This window comes from Diceros bicornis, chromosome 12, assembly GCF_020826845.1.
Source record: "Diceros bicornis minor isolate mBicDic1 chromosome 12, mDicBic1.mat.cur, whole genome shotgun sequence".
Lineage (NCBI taxonomy): Eukaryota > Metazoa > Chordata > Mammalia > Perissodactyla > Rhinocerotidae > Diceros > Diceros bicornis.
In genome coordinates this window covers 52,991,105-53,012,322 of record NC_080751.1, presented here as the reverse complement: position 1 = coordinate 53,012,322, position 21,218 = coordinate 52,991,105, and the positions used below count along the sequence as shown (strand labels likewise).

General features: G+C 40.9%; 1 protein-coding gene across 1 annotated transcript; it reads left to right on the top strand.

Annotated features, from left to right (window-relative positions):
* The first annotated feature begins 2,073 nt into the window (after positions 1–2,073).
* On the top strand, positions 2,074–16,917 carry YPEL5 (yippee like 5). The gene is made up of 3 exons (XM_058551516.1): positions 2,074–2,180; positions 14,279–14,443; positions 15,978–16,917. The coding sequence occupies exons 2-3, from the start codon at positions 14,303–14,305 to the stop codon at positions 16,200–16,202; spliced, it is 366 nt and encodes a 121-aa protein (XP_058407499.1). The 5' UTR covers positions 2,074–2,180; positions 14,279–14,302; the 3' UTR covers positions 16,203–16,917.
* Positions 16,918–21,218: the final 4,301 nt, after the last annotated feature.

Below are 21,218 nucleotides of genomic sequence, written 5' to 3'. Positions count from 1 at the left end.
TCAATGAACATATATTCATTACAGCAGTATTTTTTGTTGTTTGTTTTTGCTGAGGAAGATTCACCCTGATCTAACATCCATGCCAATCTTCCTCTATTTTTATGTGGGTTGCTGCCACAGCATGGCCATGACAAGTGGTATAGGTTGGCACCGCGGAACTGAACCTGGGCCACCACCGAAGCAGAGTGCACCAAACTTAACCACTAGGCCACGGGCTGGCCCCATACAGTAGTATTTTTCATTTTTATTTTATTTATTTTATTTTTTTACTTTTATTTTTTATTTTTTTGTGAGGAAGATCAGCCCTGAGCTAACATCCATTGCCAATCCCCCTCCTTTTTTTCCCCAAAGCCCCAGTAGATAGTTGTATGTCACAGTTGCACATCCTTCTAGTTGCTGTATGTGGGACACGGCCTCAGCATGGCCGGAGAAGCGGTGTGTCGGTGCGCGCCCGGGATCCGAACCCGGGCCGCCAGCAGCGGAGTGCGTGCACTCAACCGCTAAGCCACGGGGCTGGCCCCCATACAGCAGTATTTTTAATAGCAAAAGATTGAAGGCAACCTACATGTCTCAGTAGAAAAAAAATGTTTAATAAAAGATGAAGTCATACTATGAAAAACTATGGAGACAAAGATAAATTTGTAGATAAAAGATACATTTAACATGGAAGAACGGCCATAACATATTGAGTGAAAAAAGCAAGTTGAAGAATTAGGGGTGCAATATGCTTTAACGCACTTTTGTTTCAGGAAGGATAGAAGGATACACATGAAGCTGTAAGCAGAGGACAGAGGTCTCTGTTATGAAGGCTCTATGACCTTCCTACAATGAATAGGTGTTACTTTTGTAGCTCAAGTTAAGTAAAAACAAAAGAAAAATGAGAAAAAAACTCAAAAACGTTCAAAACTTCCTTATCTCTTGCAAAACTCACGTATTAAAAGATAATTAGTCCCTTTGCCTTTGACGTTCAGGTTTTTATCTGAATTGAGTGAAAATACTGGTGAATTTGGAGTTGATGAGTCAAATGCTACGATTTGCTTCAAAACCTCTCTCCCACTAAAGATTGCTTTAAACACTTTGCCAATTAACCTCAAATGTTAGTCTTTATTTTTTACCTGAGAAATAGGCATATCAAATATTCATGCTTATTCTTGAAAGCCCCAAAGATCATTAAGGCAATTACCTGGAAAATTCTAATGGAATAAGACACAAAATCTTCCATCTTAAGCATTGATGAGGATTAAGGGAAGAGCTACCCTTGTCAACAAACACATCTCAGACTCTCTGAGGCAGAAAATCTCCAAGTAGAAGAATGAATTTTCTCATCTTTTTGATAATCACTTCCACTACCAAGAGAAAACTTAGGGAGTTGTAAATAAAGTCGGGCACACTTGAAAAATCGTTTCTTCAGGAGTTCCTATATGCCCAAACTCAAAGGGTTTGAGGTTTGTAAAAAAAGCTGGCCTTCTGGCAAGAGTAAGCAATCTCAAAGAAATTAATTACACGGTGCATTTTAACTATCTAGTCACCTGCTTTGCCTAGAAAAACAGCCTGTTTTCATTTGTCATCTCTGGGCCTCAGAAAGCTAGGCCTTAGCCACCAGCTGGTGACGCTGATGACGCGCGATGTTGCACAGCTGCCTCAATTAGAAAGGCTCAGCCTTCTCCTTTAAGAAGCTGACTCACGTGGATACTGTGTTGTGTGCTCCCAGCTGGGAAGGGGGGGTGTACCTCAAGCCTCTCCACATTGGCCGCCTCGGGAGAGGGGGCAGAGTTAGCCTCGTTGATTGGCTGTACGAGCCAGAGGTGTTGGGTCAGGGGCGGGGCGAGCGACCGGGAGCTCGCCCTGGGTCTGTAGCTTCTGGGTGGGGTGGGCGGGGAGGCGAAGGGGAGCCGGAGTGGGGGAGGGTGAGCTAGAGAAGGGGCGGGGCCCAGCGGAAGGGGGAGGGTGTCGGGGAGGGGGGCGTGGCCTAGAAATGAAGGGCGTCCTGGGCCAACCGGGAGAGCCGACTGTTCGAGGGGCGGAGCTATGCTGGGTGATTGACGCTGAGGCCCAACCAGGGAGAGGCGGGGCCAAGGCCGGGGCCTGACTCAAACCTGGAGACTGGGGTGGCCGAGGGGCTTCATCCCAGCTGAGAAGCGAAGAGCCGCTGGCCGCCGCGGATCTCACAGCCGCTCGGGGTGAGTGCGACGGGCGGGGGCTGGGCTCGGAGCCCGCTGAGAGCTGAGGCGCCCTCCAGGTCGGCGGCTTCGAAGCACTGGGGGATCGGCCCGGGGCGGGGGTCCCAGGCAGGAAGTGCCTCTTCCTCGCCGCGCTCCTCTCGGGGTCCCAGCGCGTCGTCCCCCGTCCCTCTGGGCGGCCCCCGGCGCCGGGCCGACGAGCTGGACTGTTTCCTCTTTGTGAGGCCCAGGCGCGGCGGCCGCCGTCGGCCCGCCCCCGCAGCCGGAGGACCGGCGACCGCGACAACCGCGACCCCTCATTCGGCGCCCGCGCCTCCCGCCGCAGCCTCCGCCCCGGCCGGTCCGCCCGGCGTCGACTCGGAGGCCCTGCTCGTCGCGGCGAGGCCTCCGGCGCCCCCTCGGCGGGCAGTTTGGCCGGCGCCCCCCCCCCCCCGCCTCGGCTGCCCCGCCCCCACGGGCCGCGTCCCCGCCGCAGTGTCGGGGGCGCGCCTGGGGCTCCGCGCCGCCGTAGTCGCCCCGGAGGCCTGCCTGCCCGCCCGGCCCCTAAGTGAAGTCCGAACTCGACTCCGAGTTGTGGGCCGTGATTACGCCATGGTGGGGCCCGTCCTCAAAAAGGGCCGCATCCCCGGCCCACTGGCACTTGCCATGGGCGGGGGGCGGCGCTGGCTTTTGTGTTGTGCCCCGCCGGCCCCCTACGCTCCTGCTCCCCAGCTGGCCCCCGGACCCGAGGAGGGGGTCTCCGCCGGCCTGGCGGAGGGCGGGGTGCGACTGCGGGGCGGCCGTCGGGCGTCCCGGGCCGGGGGCCGCCCGCTCAGCTGTTTCCGGCCCGTGTTTGTTGTGCCGGAGGAGGCCCCGCCGCGGCCCGGCCCCTCCCGATTGGCCCGTGGCGTCACGTGCCCGCAATCAGCTGGGCCCAGCCGGGCTGCGGGGCCTGGGCGGCTGCAGGCCGAGCGCACCGGGCGTCCGGGTCGTGTGGCCCCCGCGGCCCGCGGCGGGGCGCGTCCTTCCTCTCCCCGCTGATGGGAAGGCAGGCGTGCTCTTGGCACCGCTTTATTCTCCGCTCCTGTGTGACGGGAAGGACAATGAGTGTTACCAACAGCGGGAACTGGAAAACCGAACTACTACAAAGACGTGTTGAATCCTGGCGTCTCTTTATCCCCCCTTCGAGGGAGAGTCTGGGAAGGTGTACAGCTCATTTATTTTTAAACTTTTTCTGTTTACAGACCTCTGTTGGTAATCTGAGGATTTTTATTCCAGAGCTCCTCGACAGATGGAAAACCTGAAGTAACCTCAGGCTAATCTTGTGATTTTGGAAAATTATACTTGCTGGTGAATTAACTGGGGGTAATAGGGTATTAGGTAACTTTGTACAGCTACCCTTACAGTGTTTCAGCTGCATTCCAGCAAAGATGAACCAACATGCATGAAGTGTTTCCAGGGTGCATATTTGTGCCAGATGTGAAGTGTCTTCGTGGATTCTTTTCCTCACAGTTTAGTGCGTAATTGTACTGTGTTAGGTAAGAAGGAAATTACAAAGAACTTAGGATCTTTTCTCTAGAAGCTTACAGTTTAGTAAAAAATCATAGACAAATGAAATTGAGTAATGACACAAAGTTAAATATTAGTAGGTTATGGAATGAGTGTTATTAGAATTCAAAAATGGGGCCATGAGAAATAAGTGAAGTAGAAAGCATTCTAAAGTGGACTGGTACTGATTAGACCTAGAAAATGAAGCGGCTTTGGGTTGCTTGTGGGCAGACAGAAGCCTAGGAGGAAAAACAGAGGCCTGGAGCGTTTACAAATAGTGAGAAGTGGAGCTTGTGGAATTGGGCGTACGAAATATTTTCCACATACCCTATTATCTTTCTGGGTATGTCCTGGAACACCAGGTAGAATGTATGCTCCTCAGAAAGGACTGATGTCTGCCTTTATCACATCCTTACTCACCTCAGTGCCCAGTACAGGCCTCCTGATTGGCTTTTTCTTTTTTTTAAGTTTATCTCTAGCAACCATCTTATCTAGAGGCGAGGGAGATGATGAAATGTGCTCAAGTAAATTATTTAACTCTACAGGGGAACTAAGTAAATTGGATTTTAACAAGTTTTCCAAAAAAGTAAAGTACATGTGGCTTCTTCTAAAATATCTGGTTGGATCATCGAGGACTTTTCCCTAGACTTATTTGCCTTTTCTTTTGCTCTGCTTAAGTGGTGGGAGAGAGAAAAAGGTTTAGAAGTGATAAAGAGGGAAAGAAGGCCAAAATTAAGGCTAAAAAGAAGAGATTAAACTAGCTAGCACCCTCCAAGAAAAAAGCCTATGAGACATGAAGCTAGTCCTAAATATATTCATTAGATGGGGGGATGATCCTAAGTATATTTGTGCCCAGAATATCGTTTTAGGTTTTATAGTGCCTAAATGGTTATATAAACCAATATTATCAGTTTCTCTGGTAATTCTGTTTAGTAATGTCGGAATTGAACCTTAGCTATGACATGAACTTGCTGCTTGACATCAGAATCTGGAAACTAGACAAATTAAACTCCAGTCCATCCAATTAGAGCCTTTTTTAACTCACAGTATTGTATGACAACAAATGAGAGATCTTGAATTTGTCTTACCAGAAGGTGTTTTGGGGAGATTACCAACTCAGATTGTTTTCCCTGACTCACAGAGGTACATGACTGGTCTTATTTTCTAGTGATGGCTAAACAATAAGTATTATAGAAATATAGTAAACTTGGAAAACATTTAACAACAACAACGGCGTTATTTGAGGGGCAAGAACAAAAATATAAACGTTACCGTCGAATGAAGACCTGATTCCGCAACCAGAACGTCATTTGACACGCCAATAACTGGTCAGGTATTGCAAGAGAATTAGTAATGGGAAAGCACAGCTTCCGTGTGTTACCAGAAAGCCTTGGCCTGGTGAATATTTTGTACAAATATTGGAAAGTTGGTTTTATGGATCAGACTTAATTTATTATTTTCCTTTGTAGGTTTTCAATAGAAATTTAATCACAAATCAGAGTGAAAATAGTTGATAAAATTACAATAGCACTAAATGTTAATTATAGTAATAAACCCAGCACTGTTAAAAGTTCTTTGGGTTTTGTTCCTTCCTTTGTTTTGGAAAGGGAAGAGACTGAAACCCGGATATACAGGCATGCTTCCGCATGTTTCCATTTTAGGAGGATCATTACAAAACACAACCTGCCCTGGAAGGGCAGATTCCTTTAACCTTTCTGCACTAGGCTCCTGCACAGTCACTTCCCTGCAGGAGAGAGTCTGTACCTTGCGTTTCCCCACCGCCTTCTGGTGCAGTGGAAAAGCCCCTCTCACCTGTCCAAGGGTAGAGTTCTAGTGGTGTGTGTGTGCTGTGGTCTGTGGAAATGCCCTGAGGAAATAATTTCTTTTTCAAAGGAAAAGTCTATCTGTGAACTGGGTGTTTTCCCATCAGAGGGTCCATAGAGATGCAAATCAACACCTACTGTTCTTCTCCCTGGTATTTTTAGGGCTGGGAAGAGTGAGGCCTCCTTTGGGCAGATTCTGCTTGCCAGGGTTGAATCTTAACTAGATTATTAATTTAAAAAGTCATTGCCGTACCCAAGGTCATCTAGGTTTTCTCCTATGTTATCTTCTGCTTTTATAGTTTTGCATTTTACTTTTAGGTATGTGATCCATTTTGAGGGAGGGCAAGTATCTATCTTAAAACCTAGAACTGTGACACTAAGAATTTGAGATGCTTCAGAAGGTTTCTAACTTTCCTCTTGCTTGTAATTTCTGTCACCTGGTCACTTAGCTTTGCAATAATTAACAGGAGGTGAAGCCAGTTAATTGTTATTGTTTATTTCATATCCTTTCTGAACCTTGCTTTCTTCACCTGTAATAGGAAGGGGAACTTGGGGTGGGGAATGTTGAAGAAGATAATCTAGTTTTACTAGATTTACCTTTATTTAGCATTTACTGTGTGCCGGGCACTGTTCTCAGAATGTATTATCTCCGTTTAATTCTCTCAACTCAGGTGGATAGTGCTATTGCCATTTTACAGATGAAAAAGCAGAGGATACCTTACCCAAAGTTTACACAGCTTTTAAGGGGCAGAGCTGAGATCTGAGCCCAGGCAGTCTGACTCCAGAGTTAAGTATCTGGGCTATGTTGTTTAAATCCTGGAGGTGGGGAGAGAAGGAGGCAGCAGCTGGATATATATTATCTGTTTTTATAATCTTTTTATAATTGATCTTCAGCATGCTGAACTGATTACAGAAAGTTAAGGATTTTAGCTAGAGAATCCATGAAGAAAAGGGTAATGGATTAAATTGATCTTGTCACGTACACCTATTGATCCTTAAACCTGAGAGCCAACCAAGGTCACTTTTTCTCTGAGAAAAGTGTCTGCTTGCTAAATGAAAAGCTCTTTCACTGTCTGGACAACTTTTTAAGCAGGGTTGGCACACTTTCTGTTAACAGTCAGATAGTGAATATTGTGAACTTTGCAAGCCACAAAGTTGCAGTCACAACTACTCAAACTGCCATTGTAGTGAGAGGGCAGCCTAGTATAAACAAATGGCTGTGGCTGTGTCGCAATAAAACTTTTTTTTATGGGCACTGAAATTTGTATTTCATGTAATTTTCATTTGTCACAAAATATTCTTCTGATGTTTTTTTCCTGCCATTTAAAAGTATAAAAACCATTTTTAGCTTGTGTGCCATATCGAAACAGGTGGTGAGCTGAATTTTGCCCACAGGCCTTAGTTTACTGACCCCTGCTTTTAAGGAAAATATTTAGCAATGAGTCAGACTATTGAACAAGATACCATATTTAATTTGTTAGTGTATATATAAATATACACATAGATGTATATGTATGTATGTGTATGTATATATACATACACAACAATACCAGCAGTGAATAAGTGGAATTTTAAATTAAAAACAATACCATTTACATTAGCATCCACAAAAATGAAATACTTAGGTATAAATCTAACAAAATGTGTATAAGATCTATATGAGGAAAAATACAAAACTCTGATGAGTGAAATCAAGAACTAAATGAATGGAGAGAGATAACACGTTCATGGATAGGAAGACTCAATGTTGTGAAGATAGCAGTTCTTCCCAACTTGATCTATAGACTCAGTGCAATCCAAGTCCCAGCAAGTTACTTTGTGAATATCAACAGACTGAGTCTCAAGTTTCTGTAGAGAGGCAAAAGACCCAGAATAGCCAACACAATAGTATTGAAGGAGAAGAATAATATCAGAAGACTGACATTACCTGACTTCAAGACTTACTGTAAAGCTACAGTAATCAAAAACAGCATGGTATTGGCAAAAGAGTAGACAAATAGATCAGTGGAACAGAATAGAGAGCCCAGAAATAGACCCACATCAATATAGTCAACTGATCTTTGACAGAGGAGCAAAGGCAATACAGTGGAGCAAAGATAGTCTTCAGTAAATGGTGCTGGAACAACTGGACATCCATGTGCAAAGAAATGAATCTAAACATAGACCTTATACCCTATTCACAAAAATTAACTCAAAATGGATCACATACCTAAAAGTAAAATGCAAAACTATAAAAGTAGAAGATAACATAGGAGAAAACCTAGATGACCTTGGGTATGGCAATGACTTTTTAAATAGGACACCAAAGTCATGATCCATGAAAGAAAGAATTGATAAGCTGGCTTCATTAAAATTAACTTCTGGGGGCTGGTCCGGTGGCGCAGTGGTTAGGTGTGAGCGCTCCCCTTCAGCAGCCCAGGGTTTGCAGGTTTGGATCCTGGGCGCACACCGACGCACTGCTTGTCAACCCATGCTGTGGCAGTGTCCCATATAAAGTAGAGGAAGATGGGCGTGGATATTAGCCCAGGGCCAATCTTCCTCAGCAAAAAGAGGAGGATTGGCAACAGGTGTTAGCTCAGGGCTGATCTTTCTCACCAAAAAAAAAGAAATAATCTCTCTGTGAAAGACAACATCAGGAGAATGAGAAGACAAGCCACAGACTGGAGAAAATATTTGCAAAAGACATATCTGATAAAGGACTGTTGTCCAAAATATACAAAGAACTCTTAAAACTCAACGGTAAGAACACAACCTGATTTAAAAATGGTCCAGAGACCTTAACAAACACCTCACCAAACATGTACAGATGCCACATAGCATAGGAAAAGTAGGAAAAGATGCTCCACTTCATATGTCATCAGGGAAATGCAAATTAAAACAACAGTTAGATACCACTACACACCTATTAGAATGGCCAAAATCCAGAACACTGATGATACCAAAGGCTGGCGAGGATGTAGAACAGCAGGAACTTGCATTCATTGCTGGCGGGAATGCAAAATGGTACAGCCACTTTGGAAGAGAGTGTGGTGGTTTCTTATAAAAGTGAGCATACCATACAATCCAGCGATTGTACTCCTTGGTATTTACCCAAAGGAGTTGAAAACTGAAGTCTACTAAAAAACCTGCACATGGATGTTTGTAGCAGCTTTATTCATAATTGCCAAAACTGGGAAGCAACCACAGTGTCCTTCAGTAGGTGAATGGATAAACAAACTGGTACATCAGACAATTGAATATTATTCAACACTAAAAAGAAATGAGCTGTCAAGCCATTAAAAGTCACGGAGGAACCTTAAATGCGTATTACTGAGTCAAAGAAGCCAATCTGAAAAAGCTACATACTATGTGATTCCAACTACATGACTTTCTGGAAAGGGCAAAACTATGGAGACAGTAAAAAAGATCGGGGTTGCCAGGGGTTTGGTGGGGGGAGGGATGAATAGGCAGAGCACAGAGGATTTTTAGGGAGGTGAAAATACTCTGTAATACCATAATGATGGATTTGTGTTATTACACATTTGTCCAAACCCATAGAATGTACGACACTGAGAGTGAACCTTAATGTGAACTATGGACTTTGGGTGACGGTGATGTGTCAGTGTAGTTTCCTGGGTTGTAACAAGTGTACCACTCTGGTGGGGGATGTTGATAATGAGGGAGGCTATGTATGTGTGGGGGCGGGGGATATATGGGAAATCTCTACCTTATTTTGTTGTGAACCTAAAACTGGTCTAAAAAAAAAGTCTCAATTTTAAAAAGCCTTTTTTAGAAAATTATTGTATTGACCTGGACTCAAACTAGGAAATTATATGTCCTCATGTCTAATTTTTTAAATAGTACATTCCTGGAGACTTTGTCTTTCATGGATTTCTGAAAGAGAAAAACCTTTTCTACTCTTACAGTTGTGTATTCTGTAAATTTTTTGAAAATTCTGTAAAAAGAGGTCCTAAAAATGTGATTGCTTTACCAGAGTCTTCCTATTAAAATAGAAATTGAAAATTCTAGGTAGCTGAATGTGCTGGTTGTTGAAGGAGGAGGAAACTGAAAACAATTACTAAAATATGAACGACATATCAAATTTCACTTACCTTTTCAACCTGGCCCCTCATTGTTGCAGTAATTTCAGATAAACTGATAAATAGGCTCCCAGTTCAACAACCAAGTTGTGCTTTTCTTATTTCAACCTTTTAAGGATTTTAATAACCTGGAACTAAGAAAAGCTAATACCAAAGAGGCCTTACTCATAAAATTATCTGGGGAATGGTACTTATAAAACTTATGATTATTAAATTACTGTTTTTTGCTTGAAATGTTGAAAAAGAAGAAAGCATCTTAAAGCTTTAGCTATGATGAGTTTAGCCCTAATTATGGTTATAAACTTGAACTTCAACACTGACAGATACCAAAGCACTCATTTTATTACTTAGGGACACAGGAATATGCCCCCAGAATCAACGCAGAGAATATTAGTCATCTTTGAAAGCAGCATACTCTTAGGATGTTTTAGAAATATGTGGCTGAAGAGATTTGGGACTCTTCCAAGTCCAAGCAAGGTGATTAGCATATCTGGGAAATATTTTGAATGTAGAGACAATCAGAAAGTAGATCCGGGGTTGCCTGGGGCTGGGGGTGGGAGGAGAGATTGACTGCAGAGGGTGTTTGTGGGAGTTTGGAGGAGGAAATATTCTAAAGATGCTTTGTGGTGATGGTGGCACAACTTTATAAATTTACTAAAAATCATTCAATTGTACACTGACTGTGGCTAAATTTTATGGTACGTACATTATTTTTAAAATCTTTTTTTTTAAAGAATCAGCTATATTCTATCCTGTCAGAAAAAAAGTTTCAAAGTTTGTAGAGGAGTGGTCTGTGTGAGCTCTTAGAAAGGGATGGCTGAAGCCCATGCCTTTGACCTTATTTTTGTAGCACTATCTAGCACAAATGTAGTGGCACCTGTGAATTTATGTTGCATTTAATAATACACACTCCCTGACCACAAGAGGTTTATCTAGAAGTGATGAGAATTTGAATTAAGACATTGTTGAGGGGGAGGGAGGAAAGACTCCAAAAGTGATTTAGGAGGTATTGTCAATTTTGTGTTTTCTTTAAGAAGTTGCCACAGTTTCTTGTTTAGGAGAGTGTGTGATTAGAATTGCCATCAACCAAGATAGGGAATATAGGAGGATTAGCATGGAGGGGTCCATGATAAATCAGAGGGAGAAAGACTGAATCTGGATCCCTCTCGTCACTGGAGAGTGAGAGGAGTGAAAAGAACTGGAGTGAGATTCAGTTCACAGCCCGGCGTGGCCAGTTCCGGCAAGTCACACAGTCTTTTTCTTCCTCTACAAAAGTGGGGTAATAAATACCTACTTTGGAAATTGTCAAGGTTAAATGTGGGATCTAAAGTACTGAGTTCAGTATCCTATACAGTGTAGACACTAAATAATTATTAGATCCAAAGCAGAGTTCAATATATCATCCAGGTCCAGAGAAGCCTGATTCAGATGTTCTGTCTTAGCTTTTTAATGACCTTAGCCTCTTCAGTCAGAGTGCTGCTGAGTTATTTATGTCAGCCTCTTGAGAGTTTGGGTAGTGAGAGTCAGTATTAGGTTGCGTTTCTAGCCCCTGCAAAGCTCAGGCTTACCACCTGGAGCCTAATGCCCTTGCAGTGATTTTTCTGCTTCCTGAAGACCTTTGACAGCAAGTGATGTTTTGCTTGCTTTTGCTAGATTCCCTGGCATTCTAGCTTATCTCTTGGCAAATGAGAACTACATTTTACAGTTTTATATACATATATAGTACTCTATAAATGGCAACGACAACTAGGAATAGTGATTCTGCACAGATATTTTTGGTTTTGGTAATGAATCATATAATTGAATCCAGTAAAAATGCATGGGTAAAAGAGGTAAAAATAGACTGAATTTGAAGCAGGGAAGAGAAAGCATGTTGAATCTATTTACCCATTTAGGAATAAAAAGTTTGCTTGTATCCAGTAGCAAATGGTCACAGCTATATTGTAATTTTGAACCAAAGATAGAATGATGTAGGCAGAAAGTATAGGGAGAGTTCATTTTGAAGTTCAGTCCATTTTCCATGATAGCATTGTATCTGTCATGGTCAATCCAAAAACATCTAGTTACTCCTACATTATGATTGGAATAAATTACAATATGAATATTTTATTTAAAAGTTTGAAGGAAAATTGGCTTTAATGTAATGAATCCCAGAAGCCCAAATTAGAGGCTGACTGCACAAATTCTAGTTTTCAGAGACATACAGAATCTGAGGACTGTGTCTTAACAGGTGAGACTGGAAAACTTTGCTGTTGATTCCCTTCTATAAATGACGAGTATTAAGAAACATGACCAAAATCAACTCACAGGGTCGTTGAATGCTTTATTTATATCAAGAGTCATAAACTCAAATGTGTTACAGGTAAAGTAATTACGTGAGGCAGAGTAGAGACAGCAAATGAAATGGCCTTGCAGGGGAGGTTGCAGCTGCCACTCCGCTCTGGTCACTTGTTGCCATAGCGGGGTACAGGCCCTGTGTTGCCAGATCTCCACATTGGTAAAAAAGCCCAACATACAGACTCTTTAGTGAAATCTCTCAAATTTTAAATGGTGGCGCAACTGTTTTTTATTAAGAATAAAAAACTGTGTGCCAAATAAAACATGTCCACGTATGTTTTGTGAGGGAAGGGTCATTTGTCTGTTTTGTTGGCACTGTATCCTATGCCACCAAACGAAAGCATCTGGAAAGACGAACGCTGTCATCTTAAAGACTGAAACAATAGGCAGTCTTACCTCTTGTGATTTTGCAGAAATGTAATCAGAAAGCTAAATATCATTTCTTAAGTCTTGTGTTTTTACCCAGGATTTATTCATTGACACTCTTGTTAATGCAGTGGTTTTCCTTTTACTAGCTATAAATTATAATTATATTCACTTGTATTTATTTATATAACTGTTATATATTATGAATATATTGTATTTATATATATTATGAATATATTGTATTTATATACAATTGAATATATATCATTCAGTTATGATTATATTCATTTGTTTTCCTTCCTTGTTAAACTTCCACATCATATTGTTTAATGGGAGTCATGATCTTCATGATAATAACTTTTTTTTATTAATTTTTTTTTTGTGTGAGGAGGATCAGCCCTGACCTAACATCCAATGCCAATCCTCCTCTTTTTTTTGCTGAGGAAGATCGGCCCTGGGCTAGCATCTGTGCCGATCTTCCTGCACTCTATATGGGACGCTGCCACAGCATGGCTTGCTAAGTGGTGTGTCGGTGCGCGCCCAGGATCCGAACCTGCGAACCCTGGGCTGCCGCAGCAGAGCTCGTGCACCCGACCGCTGCACCACCGGGCCTGCCCCGATAATGACATTTTTGAAGACAGTAGGACTGTCTAATGTCTGAAGAAGGTCACAGATGTGAGAAGGAATGGAATTTTCATTTTAATTTGTAATGGAATTTCCCCAAATTTAAGATGACAATGGAGTCTTATTACAAACATAGATTGTAGATTTTTTTTCATAGTAGCAGCTATATCAGCTCTGCATGCCATTTTAAAGACATGTAATATTAAATATTTAAAACACAGCAGCTGATAACTATACCCAGGAATAAGTTCTTTTTTAAATGAAAGCTATAGTGTATTCTTGACTATATCTAGATATTTAAAAATACTGTTTTAGGTAATTAATTGCTGTGAATTTGAGTTGCATATATTAACTCACAACTTTTGAAATATTGAAGTATGATTATCCTTGTTTCAGAAGTTGAATTCAAAGCTTTTTTTCCCCCAATGTTTCAGCACTTCTGTGATTTATTGAATCAGTACAATTTCTTAAATATAAGTTATATAATAATGGCTCATCTTTCCCTTCTCTGTTCCTGTTTTCCTAGCGTTATGCCAGGCCTAGACCGTCTTGTGTGTCCTCTTAGAGGAGGCATTGTAGGGTAGTGGAAGGATTTTGGCTTAAAGTTGAGTGAACTTCATTCCAGTCATGATTTTCTGTACTTGAAAACTGTGTAACCTCTGACGTGTTAATAACCTTGGATAATCTATGCAATGGGCGTGATAACCTCATAGAGTTGTCGTGATGATTTTGAAATAAGTAAAGCACCTAGTGGAGTGCTCCACAGACTCAAACTTACTAATTTTGGTGCCATCCTCCCTATGTGGGAGGATGTAGATGCACCTGATGACCAGAGACCTGCTCACCCATGCTCTCAAACCAGACTGCTCTCTTCTGGTTTTCTGATTGCCCCTTTTTCTACTCTTACCTGATCATCTCACTCATGCCCCACAAGCCTCTTCTCAAATTATACATACTCAGAGTGTGTACTTAGCACTTATGCTAAACCTTTTTTCTCACCTTTCTGCGTGTGCTTCTCATCATTCAGTTTCTGATATTCTACTTTCTTCCTATTTTTTTCGTACTGATCTAAAGAGAAGTGATAACATTCCTTGGCCTTGCCTAAGCATGTTTACTTCCTTGGCTCACTGCTTCTAAAGTGTTCTTAGCTTGGGTATGCCTATTTATTTGTTCAGTGTGTGAACTTTGGATCCTTTTGTTCAGAGTCAGCTATTGCACATATTGAGTACTACAAAGCAGAGATCACATATATAGAAATGGTTCTCTGTGACCCCCACCAAATAGATATGAACACATTTTTTTAATCATAATACATTTCTTGTCCTTTTCTCTTTGCTCCTAGGTTTTTAGAACTTCAGCTCTAAAAATGGGCAGAATCTTCCTTGACCATATCGGTGGTACCCGTCTGTTTTCTTGTGCAAACTGCGACACGATCCTGACCAACCGCTCAGAACTCATCTCCACGCGGTTCACAGGCGCCACTGGCAGAGCATTTCTTTTTAACAAGGTTAGTGGGAAAACCAGTTTCATTTCCTGAGTGGGTTTAGTGGATATATTTGATAGCAGTACCAGAATACCCCTCAGAGCTTGGAAATACCAGGAAGAGGCAGAATGGCAGCTGCAGGCTATAGAAATGATTGCTCACTAGCTTGTTTTGGGGACCTCAGGAAGGCATTCCTGGAATATGATTTTCAACCTTGGAAGTTTAAAGACTGTTTTAATAAGAAGGGTCATCTCCATTGCTTCAGAAAACATTGTGTGTAAGAATTTGGTAGTGACTTCACGGACTGTGGAAGATCAGGGGCTGAGACACTGATGTATCCTTATAGGGAGGTAGCTGCATTAAGCTATCGTAGCTTGACAACACAAGTGAATAGGATCGTCTAGCCAACTTCCCTTGCTCTAGTTTATGCTCACCAGTCATCCTTCTGATTATGATTTGGATTATTACATAAGTTTGCCAGCCGGAAGAACATTTTCCTGATTTACAAACGAATGTCTAGTCTGTCTGCTCTACTTTCTGGCTTGCTTTGAAATTGGTTGATGTGATTATGCCTCCTGGAGTCTAATGTGTACTAACCAAGTTGAATTTCCAAATCTTTTAGGCAAAGGAACAGATCTAGTCCAAGGTACTGCTCTTACTCAACTAAACTTCCCCAGTGGACTACCCCCTGTTCCACTTAGAAACAGGTTTTTCTCTCAGAGGATTGATACGTACCCCTTGATCTCTATTTACATACCCCTTGATCTCTATTTAGGTATAGAGCAGAGGTTAGCACACTAGGGCAGGCCAGCTGCCTGTTTTTGTAAATAAAGTTTAATGAACCACAGCCATGCTCATTCATTTATGCGTTGTCTATGGCTGCTTTTGTGCTACAATAGCAGAGCTATATAGTTACAACAAAGACCATACAGCCCTCAAAGCCAAAAATATTTGCTATCTGACCCTTTATAGAAAAGTAACTTGTAGAAGATTGTTGGGGATTCTGAATCATTGGAAATTCTTCACAGATTCTTTGAACCCACTATGTATCACAATGTATGGTCTGTAGTAGGCTTAGTCTCTCCCGGTCTGTATACAAAATGTACTTTCAGAAACAAATATGGCAAACTTTTTTATGGAATACCGATTGTATTCCTATAAAAGAAGCCGTTCTAGGTTCTTTTACATTGGTGGCGTTTGCACTCATCATTGAATGGTGAATGATAACAATTGGACCCAAACCTACATTTTTTTGACTCCAAGTTGAGGACTCTCCACTACAACACGGAAATGTAACTAGTATGTATAAATTGTGTGGTTTGGACTAGTACAATAATGCATGATTGCATTAGATATCCAGTGTAGTGCAATTTCTAGATGTTGACCTCTTCCAGCAGCTTCTCAGAATAGCTCTTGGGTAGGGTATTGTAGGTTTGACTGAAGTAACAACTGCTTTTTGCTTTTCTGAAGTTGCTGTTATTACTCCAGCCAAAAATTGTGTACTTTTTTGACAAATAACTTACATGCCTTTGCAATTTTGTATTCACATGTTTCTTAGGTGGTTAACCTGCAGTACAGTGAAGTTCAAGACCGGGTCATGCTCACTGGCCGCCACATGGTTCGAGATGTGAGCTGCAAAAACTGCAATAGCAAACTGGGATGGATCTATGAGTTTGCCACTGAAGACAGCCAGCGTTATAAGGAAGGCCGTGTGATCCTGGAACGTGCTCTAGTTCGAGAGAGTGAGGGCTTTGAGGAGCATGTACCATCTGATAACTCTTGAAGAAAAAGAGATAACTCCATCTTTTCCCAGGTCTCCTTCACTGAAAACAAAAATCTACTTACATACACTGTCACCTTAGCATCAGAGTCGGATTCATGAACTGAGGAACAAGAGGTTGTGAGAATCTGAGATGGAACCTTTCTTTCTTTTCTTTTTTTTTTTTTAATTTTCTATTCTCCATCCAACAGCAGTGTGTAGAGAGAATATTATGCAGATGCCGTTAATTTTTTTTCCCTATGTTTACATCATGAGGCAGAATAGTCTATCTGCAGCTACATGGTGGGCTATGTGAGGAAAAAAATCTGGGCTATTAGAGTGAAAAAGTGTGTTTTCTGTAAATTTTGAAAGGAAAATGTGTCAAGAGCATGGTTTTTAAACTTATTTGGGCTTCATTTTAAAACTTTTTTTTTTAAACCCAGTTATTTCACTTGATTTTCTAGCTTCAGAGAAGAGATCCGAGTTTGTGACCAGAGCTAAAGGTTCAGTGTTAGTATAGCTTGTGCTGGCCATTGTGCCATATTCTTGTTGGAGATGAACCGTAGCACCAGAGCCCATTCTTCCTTGTGAGTCTTGACCCAAAGATGTCACCATTCCTAGTTATTTGTTACCACATAATTGGTGTTGATTGGAAACTTTTCCTGAAGTGGGGCAGAACTGCTTGGTTGTCTTTTCCATGTAACTTAAGCATAGTAATATAAATAAAGTAATAGTTGGATGTTTTTGGTCCTGTGTTGCTTTTAAAAAAACCTTTAAAAAGGGCAGGGTATTTGATAAGTAATTTTCATAGTAGTGTTTCTTTTCATCTCTTAAGCTAAATTGACTGTGTATAAGATATTGTTTAAAGCATACTGTTTAAATGCACAGTATTGCATTTAGAAAACAGTTGAACAGAATGTCAATGTGCATTCATGCAGAAAGCATTTCATCTGCATCTGTTTTAAAAGAAGGAGAGAAATGAAGCAGCGTATCTAAAAATACTGCTTTACGAAGCGTTTCAGCCTTTCCTCCTCAGTTTTGCATTGATTTTGATAAGTCTGTAGAGCCTAATAGTTTCATCAAAGGATTAGATCTCTCATTAGCATCATTTTCTCAGATCTTCCCTCAGAAGTTCAGCTATTGAAATAAAAACTGTACTTGGTCCCTTCAAGTGGAAAGGGATCAAATTTGACTCAGGGTGTTATTTTAGCCCCAAATTTACAACATTATGAAGTATTAAAATATAAATGTTTCTTTATCCAAACTATTTCTAGCTATTCTAGTATTTGCTTCTGGTGGAATAAATGACATTAAAATTGGCTAATTATTTGAATGGATGTTTGCTCAATTTCTAGGTCTTTGTCTAGAAAGGAAATTTGCCTCAGTTTAATTAGCAAAATCTTTGATATTTAGAAGTAACTTCTGAGTACACTTAAGATTAAGTTTCTCTTATTTGCCTTTGGGCTCTTGGTTAGAGGCTCTGATTAGGTCTCTGGTTAGGTCTCTGATTAAGTAGGTGTATATTACTGCATTTGAGATAAGTGGACACAGATTCTTCTCTATCCTTTCACCATGGACTAAATCTTTAAGCATTAAGAAACAGCATTCATTCTCGTTCATTTCCATACTGGCCTTTGATTATATGCAGATTCCTAGTAGCATGCCTACCTACAGCACTATGTGCGTTTGCTGTCACAATAAAGTATATTTTGTCTTGCGTTGGTGCAGTACTGCTACTTATTTTCCACTGATCCTTGTCTAGTGATCATCTTAATTTTTTTCTATAAACACATATACCTTTGAGTAGCTATAGCTTTCTTCAATTGTCAGTAATAAGGTGACGGTCTGGCTTAGTTAACTACCCAGTTTACACCTGGAGATGTTGAATTTGCCAATATTAACTTCTCTGAGATTATTTTGTCTTAGACACAACTATGGTATATATAAACGAAGTCATGTGTTGCTTAATGATGAGGATACGTTCTGAGAAATGCATCATTAGGTGATTTTATCCTTGTGTGATCATCACAGAGTGTACTTACACAAACCTAGATGGTACAACCTACTACACACCTAGGCTATATGGTACTACTCTTATGGGACCACTGTCATATATGCAGTCCGTCATTGACTGAAATGTTATTATGCAATGCATGACTAAATGTCATATCACTAGGTTAACTTTTAGGTGACTGTGACAGGTACCACAGCAATGAGTTCCTTTATGCCTTCCCTTTGAACACTGTTCCATTTGCCAAAAAGAAAAGGCAATATAGAAGATCCAGTTAGATTGGCTTGTTGACAGAAAAGTGAACACGCTATTCACTTGAGATGGGAAACCACTAATGGGAATGATTTTGCTTTGGAGTGGGAAGGTTAACCAAATACAGGTGAATATATTGCATAATAAGTGGATTACTGAAGAGTATAGAGATTAAGCTTTTCCCTTGGAAGACTTTAGAATCCTTTCTCTTAGGTTTAGGTGACAGTGACTGTAAGTTGTTTTGATCTTAAAAAACAAGTGCTTTTACTTAAAGAGACTCTAAATATTCTTAGTTAAATATTTGTTAGTAATTATGTAATGATTTAAGTTACAATTGTGAGTGGCTGCTTTGGGACTGGAGGGGAAAATAGCAGTGCTGTATCTCTTTTCTAAATTTACCTATTCATAAAAGTCATATGGGATGTTTAAATGCAGAGTACGGGCCCCAGCCCAGGCCTAAATCAGTCTACAGGTAATTTTTGATCAGGCAGGAATGGGAAACTACCAATTGTAAAATATTCAGATATGTTTATGATGGTTCATTTCCCAACAGTTATAAAAATATCTCACAGTTTAAACAGATATCCGCTAATTGTATGTCTGTTTTTAACACCGGCTTCCCACCAGGAACCATATAAAACCAAAACTGTTCCTTCTAGAGAAGGTGTGAATTGGGAATAGAGCAAGATTAAACTGAAAAACTCCTGTTGGGCTAGCACTTTGCACTGAAATGAACATATCTCTATTGTAGAAATAAAGCAGACCTAAGAGGAGAAATTAGGATGGATACTCATCCTTAATTGGGTATGAATTGTTTGGCTTCTTTATTTTAAAATATTGGGACTTCCCAAATTGAAACTTCTATATTAAGGCATAAAATTTTATATACACTCCAAAGCACCGTTAAGGGTTTTGTGATCCCGGGCATCACTTATTTAGATTTTGTAAATCATCTGCAATTTGACCACTTGGGAGGCTTGTTAAACAGCGATTTATGACCCCATCAACACTCCTCCTCCCCCCTTCCCCCCACCCCTGCCCAATACTGGATTGGTCTCTGAGGTGGAGTGAAGAAATCCGGATTTTTTACCAAACTGCAAAGATAACCTGTCTGCTAATACATAAGAATCACTATTCAAAGGGTTATTCAAGCTCAAAATTAGGTTGGGGTGTTTTACCACCTGATAAAAGCAGGTGTTTTTTTCATAGGAAGTCCACAGCCTTAGAAGTGTGAATAAGAAAAAAATTAATGTGATTTCCACCTGCTTAGAAATGTACATGTGCAACAGTTAGATAAACTGACTTTTAAGGGGAGGAGAATTCTCTGGGAAAGTTTCTAGGAAGATCACTAGACTAAAAGACCCGTCATCAATTCTGACTGATTTGTTGGCTATGTGACTTTGGGAAGTGTGTGACTTGACCTCTGAATCTTGGTTTTCTCAAGTATGAATTGTAAAAACAAGCCCTATCTTAAATGATTCGTGTTGGAATATGGTGAAATATATGCCCTAAAAAACTGTTAGGTATTAAGCAATGTATGGAATAATGACTCAGTAATCCTGAACAACCTTCACAATTTAATTTTAAAGACTGACCAGATGCTTTCAGAGTTCTTTAAATCCTTTCTGGTTTTGACGTGTACTTCTAAACCTTTAAGCAGATTAGGGCATGAAACCTGTTTATCAAATGTTACCGTCTTGACTTTTCATCATAAGGAATCTTTCATAATCTGCTATAATGGACATTTTACTTTGCTTTCAAAAATCATTAAAGCTTCTATTTTTCTCCTACTGTGGAGCAGAAGGAAGAAAGGTAAAAAAAGTTCATTGAATACAACCTCAGTGATAAAGTAAATAAATAAAAATATACAAGCTTCCATTTTTTTCCTCCCAGACGATGATTTTTGAGAAGAATCCTGCAAGAATTTCCACTAATAGGTACTGACTAGTTACTTTTGAAACCCGATTTTCTTTCTCCTGTGTTTATCTCGGCCTATTGCACACTTCTTCTGTAATGGCGTTAGTCCAGTTTTTGAGGAATCCTAAGGTTGTGAGAGAAATGGTTTATGTATATACAAAATCATCTCATTTTAACCCTCCTCTACCAATTTGCCCTAGAGATGAAAAAGTCATCTGGATTTAAAGCAAAGTACAAAGACAAATTCCTTCTAATAATTCAAAGAACTCATATACAAAGCAAATTTGAAAGCCCAGCTTTGAAGAAGGTGGTATTTGTGTTCCTGAGGATTGACCAGAGGTTTTCGGGGACTGGTGCAGTTTGAGAAAGCCCTGTGGTGTGCCCCGGAGTCAGGAGGTTGGCTTCAGCTGTTCTCCAGAGTTTCACTCTTTCACCAACTGTTGTGGCACCGTGGAGTGAGCTGTCAGCATCAGGCCACCACCTCCTTTGCTAACCCACTCTTTACCCATACCCCTCGGAAAATACTGGGCAAAGTGGGAGCATTACCATGAAAGCATGAAAATTCCATGAGTGTTCTCTGTCCCTAGCTAAGCCATCTTCCTTCTCCCAGATTCTAAGCCAATTGGAAGGTGCTCAGAGGCACTTATAAAGCCTGTCAAAATACCAAAAGGAATAAAAAGTATTTCAATCCCTTTCTTAAGTAAGACTTAGGTCCTGTTTCAGAGTAATCGCTGTAGAAAAAGAATTTCAAAGATTGCAGGGGGCGGGTTATTTTTAAGGACTTGAGTTATAAGGAGTAAAACATTCGAATGGTCCTCCCGAAGTTACACTGAAGAAAATGATTTTTAATATAAAATCAG